The sequence below is a fragment of the Macaca fascicularis genome, chromosome 13 (assembly GCF_037993035.2).
Source record: "Macaca fascicularis isolate 582-1 chromosome 13, T2T-MFA8v1.1".
Taxonomy (NCBI): domain Eukaryota; kingdom Metazoa; phylum Chordata; class Mammalia; order Primates; family Cercopithecidae; genus Macaca; species Macaca fascicularis.
The window spans coordinates 102066770-102094334 of NC_088387.1; the positions used below are offsets into that span (position 1 = coordinate 102066770).

The following is a 27565-nucleotide window of genomic DNA, read 5'->3' on the forward strand; positions in this document are numbered from 1 at the left end:
ACCTGGAGCGCGCTCCGCGTCCACGCCCAGAGGGCGCTGCAAACTCGCGCTCGAGGACTGACTGCGGCCCCTTCAGTCCCTCTCCCGGGCAGCGCCTCCGCACCCAGGGCCCGGGCAGAAGGGGTGCGCCTCGGCCCCACTACCCAGGGATCAGCCGAGCTGAAAGGCCGGGAACCACGACTTGCGGGAACCACAGCTCCCGAAGGCGAGGTTCGGCCACCAGAGAAGCAGGAGCCGGGCGGGCAAGGACCCTAGTGGGCGGGGCGGGGGCGGGGCTAGGGCCGGGGGTGGGTGGTTCCGAAGGGGCCGAGAGGGGTGGCTCGGGGGGCGGGGTCCTGGGGGGTGTGGACTGGGGCTGGCCGGGAGACCTGGCGGAGCTGGGGGTGGGGGGCTAGTTTTTGCAACGGCTAAGGAAGGGCCTGTGGGTTTATTATAAGGCGGAGCTCGGCGGGAGAGGTGCGGGTCGAATCCGAGCCGAGCAGAGAGGAATCCGGCAGTAGGGAGCGGACTCCAGCCGGCGGACCCTGCAGCCCTCGCCTGGGACAGTGGCGCGCTGGGCAGGCGCCCAAGAGAGCATCGAGCAGCGCAACCCGCGAAGCCGGCCCGCAGCCGCGACCCGCGCAGCCTGCCGCGCTCTAGCCGCCGGTCCGGGCAGCATGAGGCGCGCGGCGCTCTGGCTCTGGCTGTGCGCGCTGGCGCTGAGCCTGCAGCCGGCCATGCCGGTGAGTGCGGCCGGCGGCCAGGCAGGGAGGCGGCGGGAAGCCGGGACTGGTCACCCGCTGATGCCGGCGGGTGCACGTGGAGGGGGAGGGGGAGCGGGGACTTCCCTTCTTCCCGCGCTAGCCCAGCGGGTCCCGGGACGGTGAGCCCCGAGACGAGGGCTCCAGCCCTAGTTTCCTCCGCTGTCGGTGGGCGCCTCACCGGTCCCGCGCTGGGGAGGGTGGGGGGCCGGGGCCCCGCGCTCAATTTTGTGAAACGTCTCCACATGCGTCGGAGCCCGCCAGCCCACAGGGGCGCCCGGGGGTCGCCCGCTCCCAGCCCCCTCACCCCGGCCACCGCGGCGGGTGGGTCCCCGTCGGTGACCCGGGGGGATGCAGTGACCGCGGCCACAACGCCCCTCCCGCAGGCCCTAATTCAAGCCAGACCCGCGGGCTTGCGCCCCAGCGCCGCCGAGCCCGGGCGCCCGGCCCCTTGCGCCGCGGCAAGTTTGGGCGCAGCGCAGCCGGCGCAGGAGCGGGCGGGCGGGCGGGCGGCCGCGTTGGCCCGGGGAGCCGGGCCAGGGCTGCGTGGGGGGCGCGGGCGAGCGTCTGCAGGGCCCTCGGGCTTGCAGTGGGCGGCTCGAGGAGAGTCGAGCCGGCCCGGCAGCGGGAGGTTCCGGGAAGTTGGCCTCGGAACGCTGGAGACCTGGAAGAGCCCAACTTCTGGGCTGCTGAAGTTGAGCTGGCCCCGGAGGGCGCGTCCCCGTGCCGGGCACGGCCGAGGCGCGGTCGCCTTCCACGCGAGGGGACCCGGGAATGGCCTCCCGCTTCCCGGCTCGGCTTTGTGCTGAAGCCGCGCGGAGGGAAGGCGGGTCCCTTGGCCCGCCCAGTGCAGCTGGGGGAAAAGAGGGGCAGATGTGGAGCTCAAGGCTGGAAGAGGCCTTTGGGTGGGATGCAGCATCCACCTTCAGCGAGGCTGAGGCTCCACCAAAGAGGGACGTGACCGACAAAGAGCAGCCTGAGGGTCCCCAGAAAGTGGCTTTCCCGTCCCAGCCGCCGGCCGCTAGCCCGCCTTCCCCAATGGGGGCGCTTTGTTCTCGGCCCCTGTAACCCTTTCCTGGGAACCGCCCCGTAACGCCGGCCTTGACGGGGGCTGGGACCTGGGCCGCAGCCAGGTGTCAGCGCGGGCCGCCTGGTGCCCGAGTCCGCCACCCCAGCCCCCGCGCCCGGTGCTGGCGTCCCGGGGTCCCTCCTGCGGGCCGGCTCGGCCATCCCCCGGGCTGCAGAGGGGAGGTGCGGAGCCAGGGGCACTTCCCCTTCCGGAAGTGGCGGTCTCTCGCCACCACATCTGGACAGCTCGACTTCCCCAGCTCTGGCAAAGGGAGGCACGTGGGCAGGCAAGGGGCGGGGGCGGGGTGGGCACTCGGGTCCTCCCCTGCTAATGTGACATCTGGATAAGTCTCAGCAGCGCTGACCCTCTGTAAGCGTTTCCTCTTGTAATAGCTGCCAGTTATTGAGCGCTTTGGTTTTTTTTTTTTTTTTTTTTTTTAAAGAGTCTGTCTCATGGGAGATGAGGTAGGGACAGTCGTTTTTGAGGCTGATGTGTAAAGCGACCTCCCTGCTTCCCAGGTGACTCGTGCTTCCAAATATTTTCCGGTCCAGGAGAGGTCCCTGTGCCTATTGAACTGTGAATGGGCTGGACTGTGAGGGGTATTTGGGAGCACGAGGAGAGCCGTGATTTCCAAGCTGGGTCTCATGCACTCCTGGCTTTCAGGTCCAAGAAGGTGCTCTCTAGGGTGGTGGTTTCTGTGGAGCTGAGACTGTGCTTGGAGTCTTCGCTCTGACTTTGGAGAAGAGAATGGAGCTGCGTAGCTTACCTCCCTGGACCGCCGGGCATCACCTCACTGCCCCATTCTCGCACATGATGGGGCCTCAGCAGGGGCGGCTGAAGTTGGGTCCTCCACCTATTTCCGGCTGGATTTAGGAGGGCTGCTGGTTCCCTTGCCTGCCTGGGGTAAAGCAGACATTCCAGAACCCTGGGATCCCACCGCACCCGTTAACGCTGGGGAGGCAGGTGGAGTTTGGGATTCCCTGTGGACTACCTTTCCTGGAGTTTTCTGTGGGCTGGGGCAGATGCTGCAGTGTGAGACATTATTTCTTGCCCAGAAACTTGGACATCGGGCCCAGTAGGCAGGAGAGTCTCAAAAGGGGAAAGGAGGGAGACTCCCTGGAGCTACAGGGAAGGAAGGCTTCCTGGAGGAGGTGCTTGAGCTGAGCCTGAGAGCCTCACCTGCTTTGGGGTCAGACTCTGGCTTGAAGCTTAGGTGTTCTTTCTGCTTTTTCTGATCTTACAAAGTTTAGTTTGTTTTCTCTTTCCCAGTTCTGCCCTCTCCCTCTTACAGTGAGTGTCCATGTTAGGTTAAAGGTGGGGACATGCGGTGCCTTCCCAGAGCTCTGATACCCCTTTGCTAAAATAAATCAGGCAGCTGGGATTTGCTTAAGATGGGAGAAGATATCCGCAAGTGGCAGAGATCTGACCCTCTCTGAAAGTTAACTGTGGCCCCAGTGGGAAGCAGGTCAGAAACGCCCTGGGGACCAGGGAGGCAGGGAGTGACTGAATGGGTGAGGGGAGGCTGCTAGGAGAGGAGGTTGCTCAAAACCACTCCCAAGAGACTAAAACAGGTTTGTCTAAAAAGGTTTCTCTCTCTCTTTCTTTCTCACTCTCTCTGTCTCTCTCTCTCTCTCTGCCTCTGTGTGTGTGTGTTTCCTGTGGTCTTTTGTTTCTGCCGTGTAAAAAAAATGGCTTGTTCTGGAATAGTTATTTGCTGTTTTTCTTTCTTTCTGTCTTCTCTTTCTTGAAAGGCATAAAATCCCTTTTGCCCTAATTACGGGGGCTAGCAGGGACATTTTCCCACAGCCTGGCAGAGAGGGTATGGGGGGAGGCACTAGCTGCCTCCGCTCAGGCTCAGAGCCTTCTAGAAGTGATGTCACCCCTGGCTTCAGCTCCACAGGGAGGGTGGAGCCTGTTTAAGTCTCTACCTGTGGCTCCTGATGGGTTCCAGTAAAACCTCATTAACACACATTGGTAGTAAGAAAGGAGAGAGCCTGGAAAGAATTAATGAAAAGCTTGACTTCTACAGTTTTTTAGAGGAATCTTTTCTGCTGCAGCAGAATTTTGGATTCCTGAAATCCCTTGGGAATGAGGTGTCCTGTGTATTCGTGTTTTTTCATCAAGCTAAGAATCCCTGTTACCCTCAAGTATTCTTACTCTGGGCAGGACTCTGAAATATTTATTTCCCTTCCTTTATCAACCAAAAAATGCTAGGCATGATTTAATCTTTGCATGCCAGGGTCGTCGTCCTCATCATTGTGCTGGGTTAGGACATTGTCTCCTGGATTTACTGTGCTCTGAAGAGCACTTTGCCCCTCTGCCTGGTGCCTCAGGTTGCTCTGTTTTGAATTCTGGTCTTTCTTCTTTTTCCAGAGAACAGCCAGAAGTGACATTTATGTGCCTGAGTGTTGCCAGCAGCCTTTCTGATCAGTTCTAATTTGTTACTTTTCTCCAGTGGCACTAAGAAACGAATCAGATGGGTTAGGCTTATTTCTTTTTTTTTTTTTTTTTTTTTTTTTTGAGACGGAGTCTCGCTCTGTCGCCCAGGCTGGAGTACAGTGGCCGGATCTCAGCTCACTGCAAGCTCCGCCTCCCAGGTTCACGCCATTCTCCTGCCTCAGCCTCCCGAGTAGCTGGGACTACAGGCGCCCGCCACCTCGCCCGGCTAATTTTTTTGTATTTTTTAGTAGTGACAGGGTTTCACTGTGCTAGCCAGGATGGTCTCGATCTCCTGACCTTGTGATCCGCCCGTCTCGGCCTCCCAAAGTGCTGGGATTACAGGCGTGAGCCACCGCGCCCAGCCGGGTTAGGCTTATTTCTAAGCTGAGAGTTTTAGGCTCTGGGTAAGGGCCTTGCCTGTGAGTGAGACTAATGATCTGTGATACGTGGATTTTGTGCCATTTATGAACTTCAGCTGGGACCTGTTGCAGTCTCCCTTCTACCTCCCTGCACCCCACCTAGAGTAACAAAGAGGTGCTGCCCAGGTGAGGTCTTTAGCGACTTCTCTCAATGGAGAAAAATGAGTCATCTCTTGGGGGGAAGTGCTTGCTGACCCCCATGTTTCAAGTTCCTCGACCTGGTTTTACATGTAAGTGACTTGCTGGTCACAGGTAGCTGGACTGACCAGCTGAGGGCCATTATTCTTTAGCCTTGACTGCTACTCTCAGCCTTGGTCATGCCCCCATCTCTTTACCACATTTGATTTGGATTTTAGTTCCTGTTTCTATATAATATGCATCCATACTGTGTGACAGACCAGAAGTGACTTTGGATTAAGTAGAGCCCCAGGACTGAGTCTCAGCTCTGCCACTAATTTACTCCGTAATCTGGGGTGAGTCACTTTCCTTCTAAGTCTTGTTGTCCTCATCTGTAAAGCGGACATCACGATACCTGTTCTCCCTGTCCTCATTCTGTCATTTGCGTATTCATTTCATAATGGATATGTGAAAGTACTCTGTGATGAAACTGCGTGAAGAAAGTAAGCTGTCGATACCTTTTTTTTGAGCGCCTGCTGTTCAGTGCTCAGTACTTTTCCTTCATTCTTATTTGAACTTTACCCCAAACCTTTACAATATATATCATTGCCCCATTTTGTAGATGAGGAAGCTGAGACCTAGGGTGGCGGGCCCCTCCAATGGCTGAGCCAGGATTTGTGTGTGTGTGTGTGTGCAGTGTGTGTGTGCGCGCATGTGTATGGATATGGTGTGAATACATCACAAGGCTGTCACGTCTCCCCTGAGAAGCCTGGCATTTGGGGGCTGGCTGAACCCTGCAAGGCTCTGCTGGGCATTTGCTGGTCCATCCTGAAGAATCATGGGTGTGAGGGGCCCAGGCCGGACTGAGCTGGCCTGAACAGTGCCATCAGGCAAACTGAGCACCAGGTAACATTCAGGAGTTGTGTTGGGTTCAACTGATAGCCGCTCAGGGACAGGCGAGAGCTCCTCACAGGAAGTAAACAGGGACCTGAGAGAGCAGGGTGGGAACCGTGTGAACTGGGTGTGGAGGGGCCTGTTTGGATGATGCCCTCAGGCCGGACCCCAGGTGGTACCTAGCTTGCACCATCTTTTACCTTGGGCTCTGGGGAAACATTCGTGGAATTAGCAGGTTCTTTTGTAAGCCTGGGAGGTGGGCAGCATGACGCAGGTGGTGGCCAGAACCCAGGACTCCTAGCTCTGGTGCCATAGTCAGTCACCTCCTGGTCCCCTTCAACAGCAGGTCCCGCCGGGGGCGGGGACAGCTGGTGAGGAAATGGTCATTAAGTGATTGCTATGCTTCGCCTCTTGCCCGATTGCCTTCTTTTCACCAACCAGTTTTGGAGTTTTGGGTTGAAAGGGGCCCTGCGGCCCTGCCTAAGTGTGTCTAGAGAAGAATGGGATTCAGGGAGTTTGTGGAGAGAGGGCTTTTGGTGCCGGGATCCTGTACCCTGTCACTTCTCTCTCAGCTGTTCCAGCAGAGGTTGAGTTTTGGATGGGAGCATGCATTCTGGAACCTTCCACTGAGTGGGACATGAGTACCCCGACAGGCTCCACGGGAGGGCTGATAGGTGTATGCCCCTCAGCACAAAGAGGTATGTTTGGGGTGCAGGTTGTAGAGGTGAGGTCACAGGGGCGAGACCCTGGGTTTGGGGCGACTTCAGCAACTGTCATGGCCAGCTGCAGGTTGGTGTTACTGCTTCTGCCCGCCCTCAGGAAGCTTTCATTTGGGTGGAAAGACAGTATGAGAAGGTCCCTGGCATTCCTGAGACAGGTGCACTGGGTCAGCTTGCCTGTGGTCAGAACTGTGGGGATCTCGGGGAGGGGTGGTCTGAGCCTCCCCTGGAAAGTGTCCTGCTTTTTGGCAGGGCCTGTAAGGGTGGGGGCAAGCTTATGGGGCAAGGGGGGCGTGTCATGGGAAATCTTGGGTCTTGGGGCCATTGAGTCAGGAGAGCAGAACAGGCGGCGGCTGGACTTGCCGAGTGACCTCTCCTGCTGTGCTTGAGGCTTCCCGAGGCTGCCACCGGTTCCGCTCCCCACTGGGAGCCCCTCAAAGGTCTCTGACCTCCTGGCTTTTATGGCTTCGTGGCTGCCTAATTCTATGTAGAGGATGTGCCTCCTCTGGCCATCAGCCCTGGGAAAAACTCTCTGCCTAGTGATTCACCTGACAGTTGTAGCCCTGTGAGATGCCGTGTGTGTATGTGTGTCTGCGTGTCTCCATGTGTACATGTGTGTGTCCGTGTGTCTGTGTGTGTCTCTGTCCACGTCCATGTGTCTGCGTATGCCCCTCTGTGTGTCTGTCTCTGTGTGTTTGTGTGCGTCGTGTGTGTTTGTGTGTGTCTGTGTGTGTCCGTGTGTATGTGTGTCTCTGTGTGTGTGTGTTTGTGTCTATGTGTGTCTGTGTCCGTGTATATGTGTATCTGTGTGTGTGTGTTCGTGTGTGTACGTGTGTGTACGTGTGTCCGTGTGTGTGGGGGGGTGCCTACTGCACAGCTTGCCACTGCATTTGGGCCTTGCCTGGGCACTCTTCACTTGCCTTCCCTGTCAGGCTGCTGTCTCAGTTTTGGGGGCCCTGTCACTACCTGGCTGCAGCTTCCTTTTCAGACACCAGCTTCCTTTCTGCCTCCCACCTCTGCTAGTGGCCTTTTCTCTTTTTTTCTGTGGCTCTGACATTCATCATGGCCTTGTCCTTGGAAGTCTGTGGAAGTTATTCCTGCAGAGGCAGGCAGTCAGGTCAGCTGGCCTTTCTGGTTCAGCTGAGCCCCGACTATGTGGCTGTGGCAGGCCATTGCCCTTCTGGGCCCCAGTTTCCTCCTCTGCCAAAGGGTCCTTTTTCCCGTCCTCAGTTCTGAGAGCCACATGGTTACAGAGACACCTTATCCTGGGAAGGGCGGAGGTGACACTGAAGGACTTGTTGGGGGCTCACCTCCCTCTGCCAGTGTTCCTTCTGGGAACTCGAAGGAGAGTTGGTTGCCCAAGGGTTCAATGGTGGGATGGGCTGGGCCAGTGGAGGGCAGGGCAGGCTGCTTGAGGGGTGGATTCGAGCTCCTTGTGGGAGCTGGAGTGGACAAAGGCGTCTGGGTGAGGTTGGGCCGGGGCTGGGGCTGCATGATGTGCTCTGCACACACACCCAAGAGTCCTGGCACCTGCCCGAGGTCCGCTCAGCAGCAGGAATGAAAGCCATGGCGGGCAGGTTGGGGCAGTGGGGAAGGCGGGCATGTTGATCAGTCCACTCATCAGCTGAGTCATGGTGCCAGGCCCACGGGTCCTCCCCTGAGACTCACCCAACCAACCTTGATCCACTGCAAGCCCTCTGGGGGCCGGGACGAGGCGGGGAGTACAGCAAGACACAGGCCGGAGCTCAGGGGCCTGGCTTTCTGTCTTGGCCCTGCCTCCTTACTCTCGAGTGGCTGTGTCCAGAGGCCTCTCTTGGCCTCAGTGAACCCATCTGTGACATGGGGGGAAGGGGCTGAGAAGCAGAGGTGAGGCAATGCTTTTGGGTGTGCGTGGCCTCTTGTGGCTGTGTCGTGTGACTGGTGGGTATCTGGGGGCCTGCCTGTGCTCTGCTGCCTCAAGTTCTGAGGGCTTCATGAGCCCTATCTGGCTTGATCAGATCTAAAGCCCGGAGTCTGGGCACCTGCTGTGTGCGTAGCCTGGTGCAGTGCTGAGAGTTCCGTATCTGGTCCAGGGGATTCCTGTAAGTGAGGGTGGCTGCTGCTGGAACCAGATGAGAGAGGTGGTCTCCGCAGTGACAATGAACGGGGTTCGCGATTCAGCACCTGTCACGTCTCCCCACAGGAAGGGTTTTGTCCCAGAGTCCCATGATACAGCAGTATCGAACTAGGAGCCTGGGCGGCAAGGCGGGATGTTTTATGGAGCTCCAAACCTGCGGGGCTGCCTTCTGGCCATGGGAAGTGTCAGGGCACGGGGTCTCCCTGAGGGAGCTGCAGAGGCTGTCAGCCCTGCTCCAGGACCACTCGTGTGCACCATGGATCTCCAAAGGTGTTCAGGGAACTTCCCCACAGTGGCGTGAACTTGAGTTCATGGTCATTTCCACGTGGGGCTGCCTGGCTCTCTCTGTGGTTCTTCTGTGCTACTCAGCAGGCTGGGAGACAGAACTCTGGCTCCTGGCCTGGGATGCGTATTGTGAGCATTGCATGTCTGCCAGGGTGGGATGTGGGGAAGTTGGAGGAACTTCTGGAGGGCCGAGGAGCTCGTGGCCACCTATGGCATTTGTCACAAGCTGGGTCCCAGAAAGCCCTTTAGGACTTGGGCCCTGACCCTGCTGTTCCCATGCTACCAATACTAGTGGTGGCTGCTGATCCTCCAGAGGCCTTACCTGGCTGGGGACTTGATTGTGTCAGAGTGGCATTGACTCTGCCTCCTGTAGCTTCCTGTCATCCCTGCTGCCCAGGAAACTGTCCGAGGCCTTGGAGGGCCCATCTCTCTGGAGTGTTCCAGATGAATATGGTGGTCAGGTTTGGGCCTGTAGGGCCCGAGGCTGTGGGACGTTTCAGGAACCTCTGAGACTTTCCTAGAGGCTGACGTCACTCTAGCTTCTCCCAGAGAAAACCACAGGGTGCAGTGCTGCTGTGGTGGTGACCATATCTCTTCCAGGATGGGGTGTTGGGGAGGGTCTGGGCAGCAGACCTCAAGGCTGGCCAGGGCCTGTGGGGCTGAGGGCCAGGCTAGAAGCATGTGCCCCGCTTGGGCTGCATGAGATCTTCAGGCCCTGCCCCCCACCTCCCTCCCTGAAAGGGACCTGGGGCCTGGGGAAAGAGCACAGGATAAGTTTCCCTGGGGTCAGGCCTGGAAAGTCCAGGAAGCTCACCCCTGAGTCTCCTTGGGTGAATCTGCAGCAGTGACTGGTTGTCTTGGGCTCAGGGAATTGTAGGAAGGACATAGAGCCCCCTGCCTTCCTCCCCACCCCCGGTGAATGAGGTTCATTCTTACAGATCTTGTGGAGGCTGGGCGTGCAGTGGGCACTCTGGCCTGCCTGTCTTCCCTGTGTCAGGCAGTCACCTAAGCCTGAAGGCCTGGGCCTTCCTACCTTTGGGGGGGCCCAATATTGAGTCCTGAGACCTTGGGGCTTGACAGGCGAGGTGGGACCGAGAACTAGCTGGCTTGGTTAGTCCCTGCTCGGGCTGGAGCCGAGAGGTGTTGTGGAGGCCAGGAGGAGCACAGGACACAAGTCTAGCCCACCTGGATCACATCCGGACTTCATCGCTTCCTCCCTGTGTCATCGTGAGCACGATTCTTCACCTACCCCCACCTCAGTTTCCCCGTCTGTGAAATGGAGTTTCTCATATCCTGTCCCAGAGGGCTTTTGCAGAGATTCCATGAAATACCATATGTGATGTGATTGGGGCCCCTTCCTTGCCTGGAGCACAGAGAAGCAAGTCTAGGGGAGCACTGAGGCTGACCTGTGGGAAGGGGTGCAGTCTGACCCAGCCTAAGCCTGGAGTCACTCTGTGTGAATGGCCTGCTGGTCTGACCCCAGCGCTGCTGACGTTAACAGGGCCTGCAAACACGGCTTTTGCCCTTCTCAGAAACACGAGCCTTCACTAGCAGGCCAGACTTTGCTCTCTTCCACCTGAGCCTCTGCCAGGGGCTGCCTCCTGACCTGAGAAGGTACGGGCTGGGCTGGCAGGTGGGAGAGGACGCCAAGCAAAGCCAGACATTGGGGCACCCTCGTAGGGGCTCAGGGCTGCTGGGCAGGGTCCCCAGCAGTGGGGCACAGTGGCCTATCCCCAGAACTTCAGACTGGTGGCTGTCCTGGAGAGGGAGCTGGGTTCTCTATGGAGGCTGACAATGCTGGGCCAGATTGCAGGGTGCCGCCAGTGGAAACGAGGGCTGTTGTCTTCCTGAGAGAGAGTGGGCTTCACTGTGATGGGCGGTTCATGGCATGCCTACCAGAGCAAGACTGCTGGCTTCAGTGGCTGTGTGCCTTGGGACAGATGACATAGCTCCTTTGCCTCAATTTTCTCATCTGTAAAATGTGCATGGTACTAGAACCTAAGGTGATTGTGAAGATCAAATTAATTAATTCAGATTAAAAAAAACTGATTGCCAGCTCCTCTGGCCCAGGGGGCTCAATAAACATCAGCTGTGATCACTTTTTCCCCCCAGAGCCTAATTCAGTTGTTTCTATTCTTCAAGTAATCTCCAGCCCAGGTCATAGGCTTAGACTCCTTTTCTACCACACGCCCCGCCCCCCGACCGCCCTGGTGGTCCCTGAGCTCTGGGCAAGGCATATGGCTACTTCCCTTTCCCAGGGTCACGCTGAGCTTTTCAGACTGGAGCTGTATTCACAGCCTCCCTTTCAGCCATCTCAGCACTAACTGTGTGCAGAAGCTGCGAGGGCTCGGAGCTCTGTGCTGGGGGTTCGAGGCTTTGCAGATCTGCCAGCCCATCAGAGGCAGGGCAAGCTGCTTGACCTGGGGACCCACCAGTAATCTGGAGGATCCACCCAGCCCCTTCAGAGAGAGCCTTCACAGAAAATTCTGTCTTCCGTCACCCAAACCAGAAGGTACCAGCCCCACCCTCTCCTGGGACTCCTTCAAGGACACTCTGCCTTCCCGTGTCTCTGGGCTTCCCAGCAGCCTCAGTGCCTACTCAGTCTGAATTGTTCTTTATCTGAAAGGCAGGTTCCCAGGCTAGCCCATTGTTCTGTACACAGGAGGAGAAACCATGTACATCTGTGACTCCAGGAAGAGCAAAGAGAATTCCTTCCTCCTTTCCTGGGCATGGCGTTGCTGGCATGCACATTTTCAGAAAGGTTAAAAAATTTGCCCTTGACATCTTCCAGCCGCTCTTTTGTAATCCTGTTCCGTCTCCCAGAGCTCCCATCTACCTACCCTCAGTGCCCTAGTTCCGGAGTTAGCCCCTCCCCACCTGGAAGTGATTTATGCTGTAGTGGGAGTGCTGGCACCCTTTAGCCCTCCCAGAGGACTTGTTTTCAAGGGGATATTGTGCAATGACAGGGACACTGATAGAGATTTTGGTAATACCTTGGAGCTTGTTCCCCTCCCCCACCTTCACACACAGCTGGAGCCCTGGCTGGCTGCAGGTGTGTCAAAAGCACAGTTTCTGCCTCTGTGAAACTTGAGGATACTTTATTTAGCAAGTACAAGGGGAGGATGTTCCTAGAAGTCCATATGGCAGAGGTGCCCTGGTCCCCAGGTCTGGTGGATACCCGTTCCAGGGGACCCTGTCGGGACTGACAGAGCTGGGCTTCTCAGTAGGGGCCGACTGGGGAAATCTTGGCTGAGATTCTGGCCTTGGTGGGCTCTTTAGGGCAGTCAGGGCTGGGGGAGGGACAGCGCTTTGGAGGCTTGGCTGCCCCGTCTGTCTCCATAGGGTGGCAGTTGCCCCACAGTCACCTTGATTTAGGATATCTCTGGCATCCTGCCTAAGCCATGACTCCCCTTGGGAAGCTGAGGGTGATGATATCAAGTCAGTGTGATCAAGTGTCCTTGTGGGTCCCTAAGTGGGGGGTGTTCGGTGAGTCTTGGGAGACAGATCCCCTGTCTGGCTCCCAGAGCAGTACCAGGCACTGAGGCTGCAGGGCCTGGGCTGGGCTGCTTTGCTCAACGCCTGCCTGGGTGAAACCTTGCCCTGCCTGGCCTGGCCTGGGTTTTGCCAGGTGGGGAAAGCAGAGGAACTGGTCTTCCAGCTCTGAGGCTCCACACCCAGCCCTCAGCTGAGCCTGTTCTGAGACCAGTCCTGGCATGTGAGCTGCCGAGGCAGGCGCCAGCTCTGTGAAAGGGTAGGTATGGGGGTGCTGGGGGCAGCACTGGCTTGGCTTGGGCATCGGAGCTGGCATGAGGTTGCCAAGATCCCTCCTCTTTCAATAAATGCCCCCGGTGTACTGTGAGCAGGCAATGCAATGCGGTGCAGGGCAAAGGGCCCAGGGCTGGGAGGCTCGGCTCTGTGACCTTGACCTCAGGCTTCCCATCTGTAAAGCCCTGACCTCACACTAAATGGAAAATATTACCCGAAAGTGGTCTTGAAGGCCAAGTGTGAATGCCGTCCCTCCACCCTGGCCCTGTCCTGAAGCCCCCAGGACAATGAGGGGTCCGTCTCGAGTGGCAGGGTGGGGCTGTGTGTGGGGGTGCCGTCCAGAGTGTCCCCTAAATGCGCTCCTCCCCTTGGAAGTGCTGCTGGGGACAGCCTCCTCTTCCTGCCCATTTCTGTCTCCCTCCTGCCCTGGACCGGGCCCATCACTCCCTGCCTGTCATATCTCAGCAGGCCCCGGCTTGCCTTGTTCTCAGTAGAGAGCCAGTGAGCTGATAAATTACTGTGCCTGTCACCGGAAATGCTCATGCTGCCTTGAGGCACCGGTGAGGCCCTTCCTCCTGGGAATGGCTTCAGTGGGGGAGATTTCGGGTCTGGAGGCCCAGACCCCATCTGCGGCCTCAGCCTGCCTCCCGGGCGGGCGGTGTTTTCCCGGCTCCTGGGTTTGGAAACCAGCCTTAGGACAGGAGTGATGTGTCTAGCACTTCCTCCACAACCCTGAGGCTGGGGGAGCCCAATGTCTCCTGGCCTGTAGCCCTGCCCTGCTGCCTACTCCCACAGGTCCCACCATTTTGGCCAAACCCCCATTGTACAGACGGGCAACCTGAGGTACGATATTTCTAGCAGCACCCAGTAATTTAGGGACAGAGGCCAGACTATCACCAAACTGTCCCCATATTGGACCTGATCATTTTCCCTGGGCCACCCTTTTGTCGTCAGTGCTGTGGGTCCCTGAGGAGGGGGCATTTGGAGAGTCTTAGGGGACAGAACCCCTGTCTAGTTCCCAGAGCAGCACCAGGCGCTAAAGTCAGCGGGGCCAGCCTGTCAGCCATAAAGCACTTTAGCATTATCCACCAAGCCCCTTCTGGCGTCTAGGTGGGGAACAGGTCTAGAGAGAGGCTGAAAGCTGCCTAGGTCCCCAACGTGGGAGCCGCGTGGTGGATTCCAGCCCTTTCCCAGAGACCCTTGCTCCTGGGTGCTCGGGTCTGACCTGCCTGCTCAGTGCTTAGGCCATTTCAGTCCAGGCTGAAGGAGAGGGTCACAGGGCTCCCCACAGAGGGAAGGCAGCTGCACATCCACTCTGCAGGGCACTGAGGCATTCGGAAGGCGGTGGGACTGGGAGAGGGTGTTGCAGCTTTTTCTCCCCCGCCCTCCCACTGATACTCCTGGAAGAGCAGGACCAAGCCCTGCAGCCCGTGCTGCCCTCCAGGCCCAGCCTTCGTCCCTGGGGCCCACCTGCCTCTCAGCTCCAGCAGCTGTCTTCTGCTTATCCCTGCTGGGTCCAGCCAAGCTGGCTGGTAGGAAGCCAGTGGGCTCAGCCCCAGGCACGAAGGAGCCTCAGCCCAGCTTCAAGTAGACACTTTCCCAGTCATGTAGGTGCTTCTGGATGTTCAGTGGGTCTTCAGCCCCTGGGGGAGGGAGGCTGGGCCGCCACTATGGTGTGCTATCTGTGCGAGTGGACGTGTCGGAAAGGTATAGGACATTGCTGAGCTTTCCCTGGTCCCTTTGCCACTAGAACTTGTTCACAGGGCTCTGTTGCTACTCAGTGCCTTGACTTTGAACACTGGACTCAAGTGAAGTGAGCTCTTGCCTCCTCCAGGCTGGGCCACTCTGGGGGATGCCTTTTCCTCTCCTCATTGTTCTCAAAGTGCAGTCTGAAGACCCCCTACAGGACCTGGGGCTTGTGAATGACAGACTCAGCCTCTGGACGGGGAGCTCGGAAGACTTCATTTGTAGTGGTCTCCTGGTGATTCTTGGGGACCCTGAAGCTGAGAGTCCCCAGTCTGGATGCAGGTGATGGTTTGGATATCACTCTCAGCCAGTGTGGTGTCTTGATGCAGAAGTGGGGGTAAAGGCTGGGGCTCTGCGGCTCAGAGACCTCAGCCCCCGGGAGTCCTGAAGTCTAGGGGAGGCGAGGGTCAGCCTGTTTTCCTTATATTTGCAGATCTGACTGAGAAACCGAGGGGGTAAAAAAGATTTCCAAACAACTGTGACCCTATTTCAAGCCTCCCGAGGACATCTGCCATTGTGTGGAATCTCGGGATGGGGAGGGTGGGTGTCCAGCCTGCCATGACCATGGGCCCTCCTGCCTCTTGACCTTGCAACCTGGGCTCCTGGAACAGGTCTGGGTCTCTCCTGTCCACTGGCCCCAGAACCAGCACCATGGCCCCTGGTCCAGGCTGCTTGAGAAAGGCAATGACCTAGCTCCTTTGATAAGAGGCAGCTCTTTATCCCTGGTTTGTTGGGGCTTGTTGATTTAGTGACTCGGCTCCTACAGAAGCCGGGGATTTCGTGGCCACACGGGGCAGGTACAGCTGACAGATCAGCTTCCCTTTCCTGCTCCACCATGGATGACTGCGAATCAGAGGCCCCCTGCGCTGCCCAAGTTAGTGCCTGGGGTGAGCATTGTCTTATCCTCTCCGGGGTTGGGTTGCGGGCTTCAAGGCCTGGCCCTAGTAGTCCCCTTAGGGCAGCCCTCTGTACTCCAGCCTCTGAAGCTCCCTGTTTTTAAATCCCCCTGGAGCTGGACACCTGGCCATACGTTCTGGGGGGCTGGGAGCTCTGCCGGGCCAGGACCAGACTATTTCTTCCCTCTTTTCTTCCAAAGCTCCTGGCGTGATCTTGGCTCACTGCAACCTCCACCTCCTGGGTTCAAGTGGTTCTCCTGCCTCAGCCTCCCAAGTAGCTGGGACTATAGGCGCACACCACCACGCCCAGCTAATTTTATACTTTTAGTAGAGACGGGGTTTCACCATGTTGGTCAGGCTGGTTTTGAATTCCTGACCTCAGGTGATCCGCCTACCTCGGCCTCCCAAAGCGCTGGGATTACAGGCGTGAGCCACTGCGCCTGGCTGTCAGTAATGATTTTTAAGGGGTTTGTGTTTTACCCATCACTCACTTCAAGCAGCAAGTGACCAATGTTAGTGATTGAGGGTGCGGGCTGGAAACCAAAGGCCTTCTGACCTGATAGCCTCAGGCTGATGGGGTAGGGTTAGATGGGCAACCTCTCAGGTTAGCCACTGGGCCTGCGGCCCTCCCTCGAACCTGTCCGAGATGCCCACTGGACATCCTAGCTTCTGAGGCCGCCAAGGCACTTTTGAGCTGTCTTGTAGAGGAGCTGCAGCACAGCTGCCCCTTAGCCCCAGGGCTGGCCAGGGCAAGGGGCTCTGCTGAGACAGAGGTTGCCAAGGAGAGTGGCCCTCTTTACCTCTGGTATGGGAGCAAAAGCTGGCAGTTGGCTTGAGGCTGCTTTCTAGAAGCTTCTCTGCCAGCTCTCTGCCCACAGACTTCAGATGTGCTCTGTAGTGGCTGGCAGCGGGTGATGATGACTCCCCGTCCCTCATGGCACAGGTCCCCTTCCGGTCCACGCCGTTTCCTCTCCACCTCTCAAATGTGGGCTGGTCCCTGGGTAGCTTCACTGCTGGGGCAGGCTCAGCAATTCCAACTCAGTGAAACTCTGTCCCATTGAGGAGCCTTAGACAGGTTTTCCTTAAAACTGATGGGCTCAGCTGGTGGGGCTGGGGAGAGAGAAGGGGATGGCAGGTGAGGAGAGCAGTGCTGCTGCACAGGAAGTTGTAGTGTCTGGGCAGCCCCGGGCAAGTCCCTTGCCTTTTAGAGGCTCTAGTCCTTATCTGCTAGGGAGAGAGATCCTTCTCAGCCCTGCTGCCTCATCTGCAGGGGAGTTGTAGGGGTGAAAGAGGAATGGGTGGAAAGTGTTTCCAGCCTTAGAGAAGGCCACACTCCTTCACACCTTCTTTCTTGCTGGGTCAGAGCCCTGACCCCAGGATTCTCTCCAGGGTCCCCAGGGTATGGCCAGGAAACCAGCATGGCTGAGACGGAGATGGGCTGACCTGACCATTACTCCCTAACTCCCTGTCCCCAGACTCCTGGTAGCTGCCTCTTGATCGCCCAGCCCCCAGGCGAGCCAAACCTTGGGCTTCCTATTCAGTGAGCTTCTAGTGTCTGCACTGTGGGTGGGGAAGGGGCAAGGCATCCCTTGCTTTGAACAAACAGAATGAGTGGAAGCCTAGATCTTACCTAGCACAAAGTTGTTGATTCGTTCTCTGAACAGTTGGTTTTCCTGGGACTTACAGAGGTTAAAGGCTGGTTGGCCTGTTGCCTTCCTGGGCAGGGCATGAGGTGGGCTCCAAGCTGAGGCGACCTGTTCCTGAGCAACCTTGAACAGTGGCCAAGCAGCCTCGGAAGCACCCAGGTTGGAGATGATGCTGAGGAGAGCTGCCCAGGAGGCCTAGAGGCAGTGTGCTGCAGGCCATCAGCACGGCAGGCCTGCTAAAGGAAATCGGAAGTCTCACCGGAAACTCCTTTCTGGGAGTCGGCCGGCACCTTGGTAATCCAAGTTCAAACTCAGCAGTTTCTGCTAATTTCCTCCCCAGGAGGCTGAAATCTCACCTTCTCCTCATTTGAGGGGCTGTCACAGAAGGTTCAAGCTGGAGGAGATTTGGGAGGTCTCTCTAGCCCATCCCCTTAGACCCAGGGAGGGGAGAAGCCCCTGAGGGCAGGGAGCTGGTTTCAGTGGAGAAAACATTTGCTTAAGAGCTTGTTGTGTAAACAAGATTGCAGAGGGATAAGCCAGCAGAGCTGAGGGAACAAATTGTTTTAGGGACCGGGCAGACTGAAATGCCTATCTAGTCAGGAGGAAAGCCCTGCTCTTGGGAAACTGCTAACCTGCTGGGGCCTCCCTGGCGTTCCTGGGTCCCACTGGGCGGTGCCTCCCGGGCTATACATGGGCCCCAGTGTGTGTGTCTTTCGTGTGGGCTTTGGTGGCCTCATCTGTTGAGTGGAGCATGGATCTAATGGCTCTGGCTTCTGCTCAACGGTTGGGCACTCCACAATGCAGCGGAGGCTTGTGGGGTCGAAGTGTCAATGCCTTGCTCTGTCCTTGCCCCATCTCGAGCTTTCTCTTCAGGGAGGCAGTGCAGCAGGAGAGGGCAGGGCAGAGTCCTTGGGTGAGAGTGAAGCCATGATTTCAGTGAGTATGGGTGGGGGTGCCCACTCTGTGCCCTCCCCCCGGTGGGCAGTATTCTTTGTTGGTGAAGGGGACAGGCTTGAGGGAGGCCAGGGAAGCTTCAGAGCTCTGTGGAGGCAGCACAGGTGTTTGAAGCACCACATAGAGGTGGTATAGATCAGATGTGGCCTTGTGTGGAGGCAGGGGGAGCATGAACTATGACTGTTGGTTTTTATTGATTGCTTGAGACGGAGTCTTGCTGTGTCACCCAGGCTGGAGGGCAGTGGTGCAATCTTGGCTCACTGCAACCTCTGCCTCCCGGATTCCAGGGATTCTCCTGCCTCAGCCTCCCAAGTAGCTGGGACTATAGGCGTGCGCAACCATGCCTGGCTAATTTTTGTGTTTTTAGTAGAGATGGGGGTTTCACCATGTTGGCCAGGCTGGTCTCGAACTCCTGAGCTCAAGTGATCCTCCCACAGTGCTGGGATTACAGGCGTGAGCCACTGCGCCAGCCAATGGCTATTGATTGTAGATGGGCCATGGTGGACAGTGACTGTTCACTGTAGGTGAGCCTTGGTGGAATGTGGCTGTTTACTGTAGATGGGCTATGGATGGCCCTTATAGGGTCAAAACCTTTCTTTTGGGGGAAGGAAGGTACAGTTTTGCTTTTGTCCTTTCAAAGGAAGTTCAGTGTTATTTCTGACCTTGTGGTTTTTACACGTGTCTGATGCTTTCCTCTAACCCAGGCCCCTGGATGTAGAGCCTCCACCTGGTCCGGCTCTGCCCCAGGGCTGCCTCAGGAGGCAGGAGGTGTCTGTCCCTCTCTGCTTTGCACTCCCAGGAGTGAGACCCATGGGCCTATGGCCAGGGCCTGATAAGGCCCTTTCCCTTTGGAGCCCAGCCTCAGGTGGGTGACAAGTCAGTGCAGAGGCTTCTGGTGAACTGACTTCTTCCTGTCCCCCTCTTCTCATGAAACTTTATCTGCCTCCCTTTTACCCTCTTTCTAAACAGGCCTGCTGGCATTTGAGGCTCCCCTAGTTAGACAATGGTCACTGTTTGTGGGTGCCCACTGCGTGCCAGCCTGTGTTAGGCATAGCTTCATTGAATTTTGGCAGCAGTCCTGGAATGTAGATGTTATTATTTCCCCATTTTACAGATGGAGAGACTGAAGCCATAAGCGGTTTAATGATATCCCAGGACCACGCATCTAGTGAGCGGCAGGGTCCGGAGTTCCTAAAGCTAGTGCACTGGACTGTGCTGTTCTGCATATTTTTTCATTCTTTGTTCTGGTCCCAGACATTGGGGCCCTCTCAAGATAGACTGTGTAGTGAGTGAGGTCCTTGGGTCTGAGCCTCGAAGCTGAATAGGGCTCTCAAAGCCACACTTCTTGCCACCTGGCTGCTGGGTTCTCCGTTCTTTACCTGAGGTCCTGGGGCCACTGTGAAGGGCAAAGGCAGTCCTGACTTTCTGCTCTCGCTGCCGACCAGGGTTCTGCACGGGCCTGCTGACTGTGTGTGGTGTGATCCTGCCTCCCCGCCCCCACCCCCGGTCCTGCCCGTCAGCCCCGGCCTCAGGAACTGCAGAGATGTGTATATGTTTGCCCTCTGGCCCCTTTGCCTTTTGGAGCTGGGCAGGCGGGCAGCATTCCTGGGGCTGCTCTTTGCCAGCAGGAGCCTTCTCCGTGCAGGGCCCCTTCCAGATTAGCCTTATATGTCCCCAGCCCGATGGGCACCCTGTCCTTCCTTCCCCAAGGAGGACGATACTCTGACCAGAGAGCCTGAACCCAGTCTTTACTGTAGATGGGAACTGGGCTGAGTGTGGGAAGGTGTGTCGGGGCCAGGACTGGGGTTGCCCTGCCTGGGCAGACCTGCCTCAGAACAGACAGTTCCCTGTGCCCAGCGGTGCCCCTGCCCCTTGTGCCGCCCTCGGTGTCCACACCTGGGGGCCAGCATGCCTGGAGGCTGCCTCTGCATCCAGGTTGTCCTGAGATTGTTCTTGGGGGTTTTCGAAAGCCCACCAGTGGGGCTGGGTCGGCAATCTTCAGCCCCAAAGCTCCCTGGCTGATGACCCCCAAGAGTAGGGTAGGGTGGGCTGATGGGGTCCCATGGGGGCCACAGCCTATATTCCCAATAGCAACTCCCTGTCTGCCCTTCTGAGAGGTCTGGAGCTCCCTCACCAGACTGAGCTTCTCAGGGTGAGGGCCCTGCCCACTCTCTTGTGCCCCTGTGCCCCGTGCCCGGCACCAGGCTGTGTTGTAGCATCAGGGGTTCGGGCATGGGAACCAAAGTGCTGCCCAGAGCTGAGGAGCCTGGAGCCACATGAGAGGCGTCTCCCTGGGTACCTGTGCAGCACAGGGTGGGGCGAGTCCGCTCAGCTGTCTAGGAGAGGACCCAGGAGCAGCAGAGCCCTGGCCAAGCCTCTACTCATACCATGTTCTGATCCTTTTCCAGCAAATTGTGGCTACTAATTTGCCCCCTGAAGATCAAGATGGCTCTGGGGATGACTCTGACAACTTCTCCGGCTCGGGTGCAGGTGAGGTTGTCATGGGGGCCCCCCACCCAAGACAGCAACAGGTCATGCCTGGGGGCAGTGGTCAGACAGTCTCCTGTGTTTATTGAGCATGTACTGAGTGCACCCTGCCCGCCCCATCTCCACCCAGCTGCCTCCAAAGGGCAATGCTGAGCAGAGGAATGGGGTCCGTGAGCTGCCTGGTTAAGGAGAGCTCATGCTCGGAGGTGAGGTGAAGGCTGTGAGCTCCAGAGGGCCGCAGGGCTGCCTGCTGCACATAAGCTCATATTCACTGGGAATACCTTTACTCACTAGGAAACCTCTGGAACCCCCTTCAGAAGGTTATTTGACCCCTGAGCCTCTGTTTTCTCATCTGTAAAATGGGAATAAACTTGACCTGATAAGCTTGTGGAGCTGTAAGGCAGCACAGAGCCTGCTGGGGTGTAGCTCTTCCATCCAAGCTCCCTTCCCTACTTCCCCTTTCCCTGGGGGAGAGAAGTCCCTGAGCTGGAGGTGGTCAGGGAGGCTTCTCAGAGGAGGTGGCTCTTGAGTGGACCTCAGAAGAGGGGTGAGAGCTAAGGAAGGAGGCTGAGGTCATCCCTGGGGAAGTGACCCCGCAGAGGCCTGAGAGCTGCAAGGTAGGGTATCGGGTATCTGTAGTTGGAAGTATCTGTTGTTGGAAGCGGGGGCCTTCAGGGAGGGTGGGGCCGCAGAGGTGTGTACCCTGGGATAGGTAGGATAACTGAAGTAGTTATGTCCCTAAGGGATGCCCACCCCACACCTGTGGTCACAGGAAAGCTTTCCAAGGTGGCCTAGGCAACTGTCTCGTGGCTCCAGAGACCAGGCTGCCCCTGGACACACAATGAGAAGGGACAGCTCTCCTTGTCCATTTTCCAAGGAGCTTAGCCTCAGCTGCCTTGCCCAGGTACTAGCCTCCCTCAGCCTGAGCTTGGCCGGCCCAGGTGCTCTGGGGCCTCCCCCGACCCACCCAGCACACTGGTTCAGGTCCTGCCCCCTCAACCCAGCACGCTCTGCTTCTGATCCTCCCTCCCCACCCTCCCCAATACACTCTGCCTCTGGTTCTCCTCCCCCAGCCCCCACCAACACACTCTGCTTCTGGTCCTCCCCCCACCCCCCACAACACACTCTGCTTCTGGCCCTCCCTCTGCCCCCCACAACACACCCTGCTTCTGGTCCTCCCCCCAGCCCCCACCAACACACTCTGCTTCTGGTCCTGCCCCCACCCCTCCCAACACACTCTGCTTCTGGTCCTCCCCCCCGCTCCCCCAACACACTCTGCTTCTGGTCCTCCCTCTGCCCCCAACAACACACTCTGCTTCTGGTCCTCCCCCCCGCCCCCCACAACACACTCTGCTTCTGGTCCTCCCCCCCCCCATAACACACTCTGCTTCTGGTCCTTCCCCCCCACCCCCCCAACACACTCTGCTTCTGGTCCTTCCCCCCCACCCCCCCCAACACACTCTGCTTCTGGTCCTTCCCCCACCCCCCAAAACACACTCTGCTTCTGGTCCTCCCCCTCCCTCCCACAACACACTCTGCTTCTGGTCCTTTCCCCCCCGCTCACACCACACTCTGCTTCTGGTCCTCTCCCCCCACTCCCACAACACACTCTGCTTCTGGTCCTCCCCCCCCACACCCCCCAACACACTCTGCTTCTGGTCCTTCCCCCCCACCCCCCCAACACACTCTGCTTCTGGTCCTTCCCCCCCACCCCCCCCAACACACTCTGCTTCTGGTCCTTCCCCCACCCCCCAAAACACACTCTGCTTCTGGTCCTCCCCCTCCCTCCCACAACACACTCTGCTTCTGGTCCTTTCCCCCCCCCCACACCACACTCTGCTTCTGGTCCTCTCCCCCCACTCCCACAACACACTCTGCTTCTGGTCCTCCCCCCCCACACCCCCCAACACACTCTGCTTCTGGTCCTTCCCCCCCCACCCCCCCCAACACACTCTGCTTCTGGTCCTTCCCCCACTCCCACAACACACTCTGCTTCTGGTCCTCCCCCCCTCTTCCCACAACACACTCTGCTTCTGGTCCTTCCCCCCCACCCCCCCCAACACACTCTGCTTCTGGTCCTCCCCCCACTCCCACAACACACTCTGCTTCTGGTCCTCCCCCCCTCTTCCCACAACACACTCTGCTTCTGGTCCTTCCCCCCCACCCCCCCCAACACACTCTGCTTCTGGTCCTTCCCCCCACCCCCACAACACACTCTGCTTCTGGTCCTCTCCCCCCACTCCCACAACACACTCTGCTTCTGGTCCTCCCCCCCTCTTCCCACAACACACTCTGCTTCTGGTCCTTCCCCCCACCCCCACAACACACTCTGCTTCTGGTCCTTCCCCCGACCCCCACAACACACTCTGCTTCTGGTCCTCCCCCCGACCCCCACAACACACTCTGCTTCTGGTCCTCCCCCCCACCCCCCACAACACACTCTGCTGGTGGTCCTCCCCCCCACCCCCCACAACACACTCTGCTTCTGGTCCTCTCCCCCGCCCCCCCAACACACTCTGCTTCTGGTCCTCTCCCCCACCCCCCCCAACACACTCTGCTTGTGGTCCTCCCCCCCACCCCCCACAACACACTCTGCTTCTGGTCCTCCCCCCCGCTCCCCCAACACACTCTGCTTCTGGTCCTCCCCCGCCTCCCACAACACACTCTGCTTCTGGTCCTCCCCCGCCTCCCACAACATACTCTGCTTCTGGTCCTCCCCCCCGCCCCCCCAACACACTCTGCTTCTGGTCCTCTCCCCCACCCCCCCCAACACACTCTGCTTCTGGTCCTTCCCCCGACCCCCACAACACACTCTGCTTCTGGTCCTCCCCCGCCTCCCACAACACACTCTGCTTCTGGTCCTCCCCCGCCTCCCACAACATACTCTGCTTCTGGTCCTCCCCCGCGCCCCCCCAACACACTCTGCTTCTGGTCCTCTCCCCCACCCCCCCCAACATACTCTGCTTCTGGTCCTCCCCCCGCCCCCCACAACACACTCTGCTTCTGGTCCTGCAGGTGCTTTGCAAGATATCACCTTGTCACAGCAGACCCCCTCCACTTGGAAGGACACGTGGCTCCTGACGGCTACTCCCACGTCTCCGGAACCCACTGGCCTGGAGGCTACAGCTGCCTCCACCTCCACCCTGCCGGCTGGAGAGGGGCCCAAGGAGGGAGAGGCTGTAGTCCTGTTAGAAGTGGAGCCTGACCTCACTGCCCGGGAGCAGGAGGCCACCCCCCAACCCACGGAGACCACACAGCTCCCAACCACTCATCAGGCCCCAACGGCCAGAGCCACCACAGCCCAGGAGCCCGCCACCTCCCACCCCCACAGGGACATGCAGCCTGGCCACCATGAGACCTCAGCCCCTGCAGGACCCGGCCAAGCTGACCTTCACACTCCCCGCACAGAGGATGGAGGTCCTTCTGCCACCGAGAGGGCTGCTGAGGATGGAGCCTCCAGTCAGCTCCCAGCAGCAGAGGGCTCTGGGGAGCAGGTGAGTGGCCTCTGCATTCCTTGGGACATTGGGTGGGTTAGCCCTAATGCCTGGCACCCGGCACGCCCTACACCTGTGCCCTGCGGGTGTCTCGTATTCCTCACCAGGAGGACAGGACACAGGGACCCACCTTCCCCTACCCCCAGGGCCTCGCCCAGAGCAGGACAGACTAATTATGAGATCAGAGCAAAAGCGCCCTTAAAGATCACCCAAGAGAGGGCTCCCCAAACTTACAATCCAAACTTGCAGCCCCTGCTGTAAGAGTGAACGTTATACCAAGTCCTCCTATTTTTTATCTTGCAGCTTCGTGGGATTTTTACACTTTACACTAAAATAAGCCTGCTTGTTTCCATACAGAAATGTATGCTTTGTATCACTTTTTGTGACATCCATGCCATGGGCCAGCCAGGGTCCAGAGTTGATGTGGCAAGAAGGCCTGGCTTTCGGGCCGCCTGCGATCCTGGTTTGGGTGCATCCGAGTGGGTGGTGGCAAAGATCAGGGAGGCAGGAGCTGCTTCTGGAGCTGGTTGCTGCTGCTGGCGGTGACCTAGCCAACCCCATCTGCCCCTGCCCTCCCATAGGACTTCACCTTTGAAACCTCTGGGGAGAACACAGCTATAGTGGCTGTGGAGCCTGACCACCGGAACCAGTCCCCAGTGGATCCGGGGGCCACAGGGGCCTCGCAGGGTCTCCTGGACAGGAAGGAGGTGCTGGGAGGTGAGTTTTCTCTCAGGGGGGTAGTTCGGGGTGAACTGCTGCTATGGGGTCGGGGTGGGGCTGACCACAGCCAAGGCCACCACTTGGGGGAGGGTCTGCAGTGGAGCCCAGGGAGCCGCTGAACTGAGCTGGCCCCGTCTACCTGCCCTAGGGATCATTGCTGGAGGCCTCGTGGGGCTCATCTTTGCTGTGTGCCTGGTGGGTTTCATGCTGTACCGCATGAAGAAGAAGGACGAAGGCAGCTACTCCTTGGAGGAGCCGAAACAAGCCAACGGAGGGGCCTACCAGAAGCCCACCAAACAGGAGGAATTCTACGCCTGACGCGGGAGCCATGCACCCCCTCCGCCCTGCCACTCACTAGGCCCCCACTTGCCTCTTCCTTGAAGAACTGCAGGCCCTGGCCTCCCCTGCCACCAGGCCACCTCCCCAGCACTCCAGCCCCTCTGGCCGCTCCTGCCCACGGAGTCCTGGGGCGTGCTGGGAGCTCCACTCTGCTTCTCTGACTTCTGCCTGGAGACTTGGGGCACCAGGGTTTTCTCGAATAGGACCTTTCCACCACAGCCAGCACCTGTCATCATACCATTCTGACTCAGTTTCTCCAAACTGAAGCAGCCTCTCCCCAGGCCCAGCTCTGGAGGGGAGAGAGGATCTGACTGCTTTGGACCTAAGTGGCCTCATGTGGCTGGAAGATTATGCGGGTGGGGCTTGGGGCTCACACATCTATAGCACTTACTGGTAGGACCAAGCATCTTGGGGGCGTGGCCACTGAGTGGCAGGGGACAGGGGTCCACTTTGTTTCGTGGGGAGGTCTGATCTAGATATCGACTTGTTTTTGCACATGTTTCCTCTAGTTCTTTGTTCATAGCCCAGTAGACCTTGTTACTTCTGAGGTAAGTTAAGTAAGTTGATTCGGTATTCCCCATCTTGCTTCCCTAATCTATGGTCAGGAGACAGCATCAGGGTTAAGACCTTTTTTTTTTTTTTTTTTAAACTAGGAGAACCAAATCTGGAAGCCAAAATGTAGGCTTAGTTTGTGTGTTGTCTCTGAGTTTGTCGCTCATGTGTGCAACAGGGTATGGACTATCCGTCTGGTGGCCCCGTTTCTGGTGGTCTGTTGGCGGGCTGGCCAGTCCAGGCTGCCGTGGGGCCGCCGCCTCTTTCAAGCAGTTGTGCCTGTGTCCATGAGCTCAGGGCTTTGCTGAGGCCTGGGCCACTGCCACATTGGAGAAGCCCATGTGAGAAGTGAATGCTGGCGGCTCAGCCTTCAGACTGAGAGAGGACTGTAGGGAGGGCGGCAGGGGCCTGGAGATCCTCCTGCAGACCAGGCCTGTCCCGCCTGTGGCGCAGTCTCCGGGAGCTGCTTCCTCCTGGAAATTGACAAGGGGCGGCATCCTCCTGGAAATTGACAAGGGGCGCATCCTCCTGGAAATTGACAAGGGGCATCTTCCTCCTGGAAATTGACAAGGGGCATCTTGGGCAGAGCTGGCTCTGAGTGCCTCCATCCAAGGCCAGGTTCTCTGTTAGCTCCTGCGGCCCCGCCCTGGGCCCTGGGCTGGAATCAGGAATATTTTCCAAAGAGTGATAGTCTTTTGCTTTTGGCAAAACTGTACTTAATCCAATGGGTTTTTCCCTGTACAGTAGATTTTCCAAATGTAATAAACTTTAATATAAAGTAGTCCTGTGAATGCCACTGCCTTCGCTTCTTGCCTCTGTGCTGTGTGTGACGTGACCGGACTTCTCTGCAAATACCAACATGTTGGGAAACTTGGCTCAAATCTCTGTGCCTTTGTCTTTCCCATGGGGAGGGATTCTGGTTCCAGGGTCCCTCTGTGTATTTACTTTTTTGTTTTGGCTGAAATTCTTGTGGAGGTCGGTAGGTTCAGCCAAGGTTTTATAAGGCTGATGTCAATTTCTGTGTTGCCAAGCTCCAAGCCCCATCTTCTAAATGGCAAAGGAAGGTGGATGGCCCCAGCACAGCTTGACCTGAGGCTGTGGTCCCGGCGGACGTGTGGAGCCGAGGCCTGCCCCGCAGACACCTAGGACGTCCTCCTCCCACCTGGTTGCAGAGGCCAGAGGCCTCCAGCCCAGGGCTCCTGCACTTGCTTATTTGACAACATTTCAGTGGCTCTGTTGGCCACTCTGAAAGGTGGGCCAGTCTGTGTATCAGAGATGCACCGCTAAGCCAAGGGAACCTGTGCCCAGTATTCGATACTGCGACTTTCTGCCTGGAGTGTATGACTGCACACGACTCGGGGGTGGGGAAAGGGGCCAGCTGATATGTTCGTCTGCTGGTCCATGGGACGGTGCCCAAGCCAGAGGCTGGGTCCATTTGTGTAACAGCAATAAACGGTACTTCTCATTTCGGGCAACAGCTGCTGTGGTGGTGGTTGAGTCTCTTGGCCTGGCGATGTCCTGCCGTGTCACTTACTAGGGGTGGGAGCCTGGTTCTGGGCAATGCTCTGGCTTGGTACAGAACAGCAGAATTGATGCTGGTCCCTCCTGTCGCAGAAGACAGAGTCCATCTCTGCCCTCCTTCCCCAAACCCCTGTGCAGGCATTCAGTATCCCGCCTTCCTTCTCCTGGGGCTCTCGGTCCTCCTCCTGCCCAGCGCTCCTTGTTCCTTAAGGCTCCAACTGGATCATTTCCTTCCTCAAGGACATGATGGGCTCCCTACTGATTCTCAAAGTTTGCTATTGATTGTTTGCTCATTGTGATTTCTGTACACTTACTAGCAACAGTCTTAAGTGCCAGAGGTCTGAACAAATCATGTGCAGAGTAGGGAAAAACGACAGTGAAAGACCTGGACGTTGAGGCAGCACAGTGCACTGCAGGGGTCCTCAGTGTCCTAGAGCATCTATTATAGCTGGCTTCCCAGTCTTGTCCAGGCTGCTGGTCCCCTCTGTCCCTGGTGCAGGTCAGCCCCTGACCCTAGACTCCAGGCAGGGCCTGGGCCGTGCAGAGCAGGAGGGACCATTTCTTCCCCGCCCCTGCACCTGCTGATGGAGCAGAGACCGCCGGCTCCAAGTGGCTTTGCAGGATGGAGAATTCTATTCTTCCCTGAC

At 57.9% G+C, this 27565-nt stretch overlaps 1 protein-coding gene across 1 annotated transcript; it reads left to right on the plus strand.

Annotated features, from left to right (window-relative positions):
* Positions 1-393: 393 nt before the first annotated feature.
* Positions 394-26874, plus strand: SDC1 (syndecan 1). The gene is made up of 5 exons (XM_005576476.5): positions 394-722; positions 20214-20295; positions 23308-23786; positions 24368-24503; positions 24655-26874. The coding sequence occupies exons 1-5, from the start codon at positions 657-659 to the stop codon at positions 24822-24824; spliced, it is 933 nt and encodes a 310-aa protein (XP_005576533.2). The 5' UTR covers positions 394-656; the 3' UTR covers positions 24825-26874.
* The last annotated feature ends 691 nt before the right edge of the window (positions 26875-27565 follow it).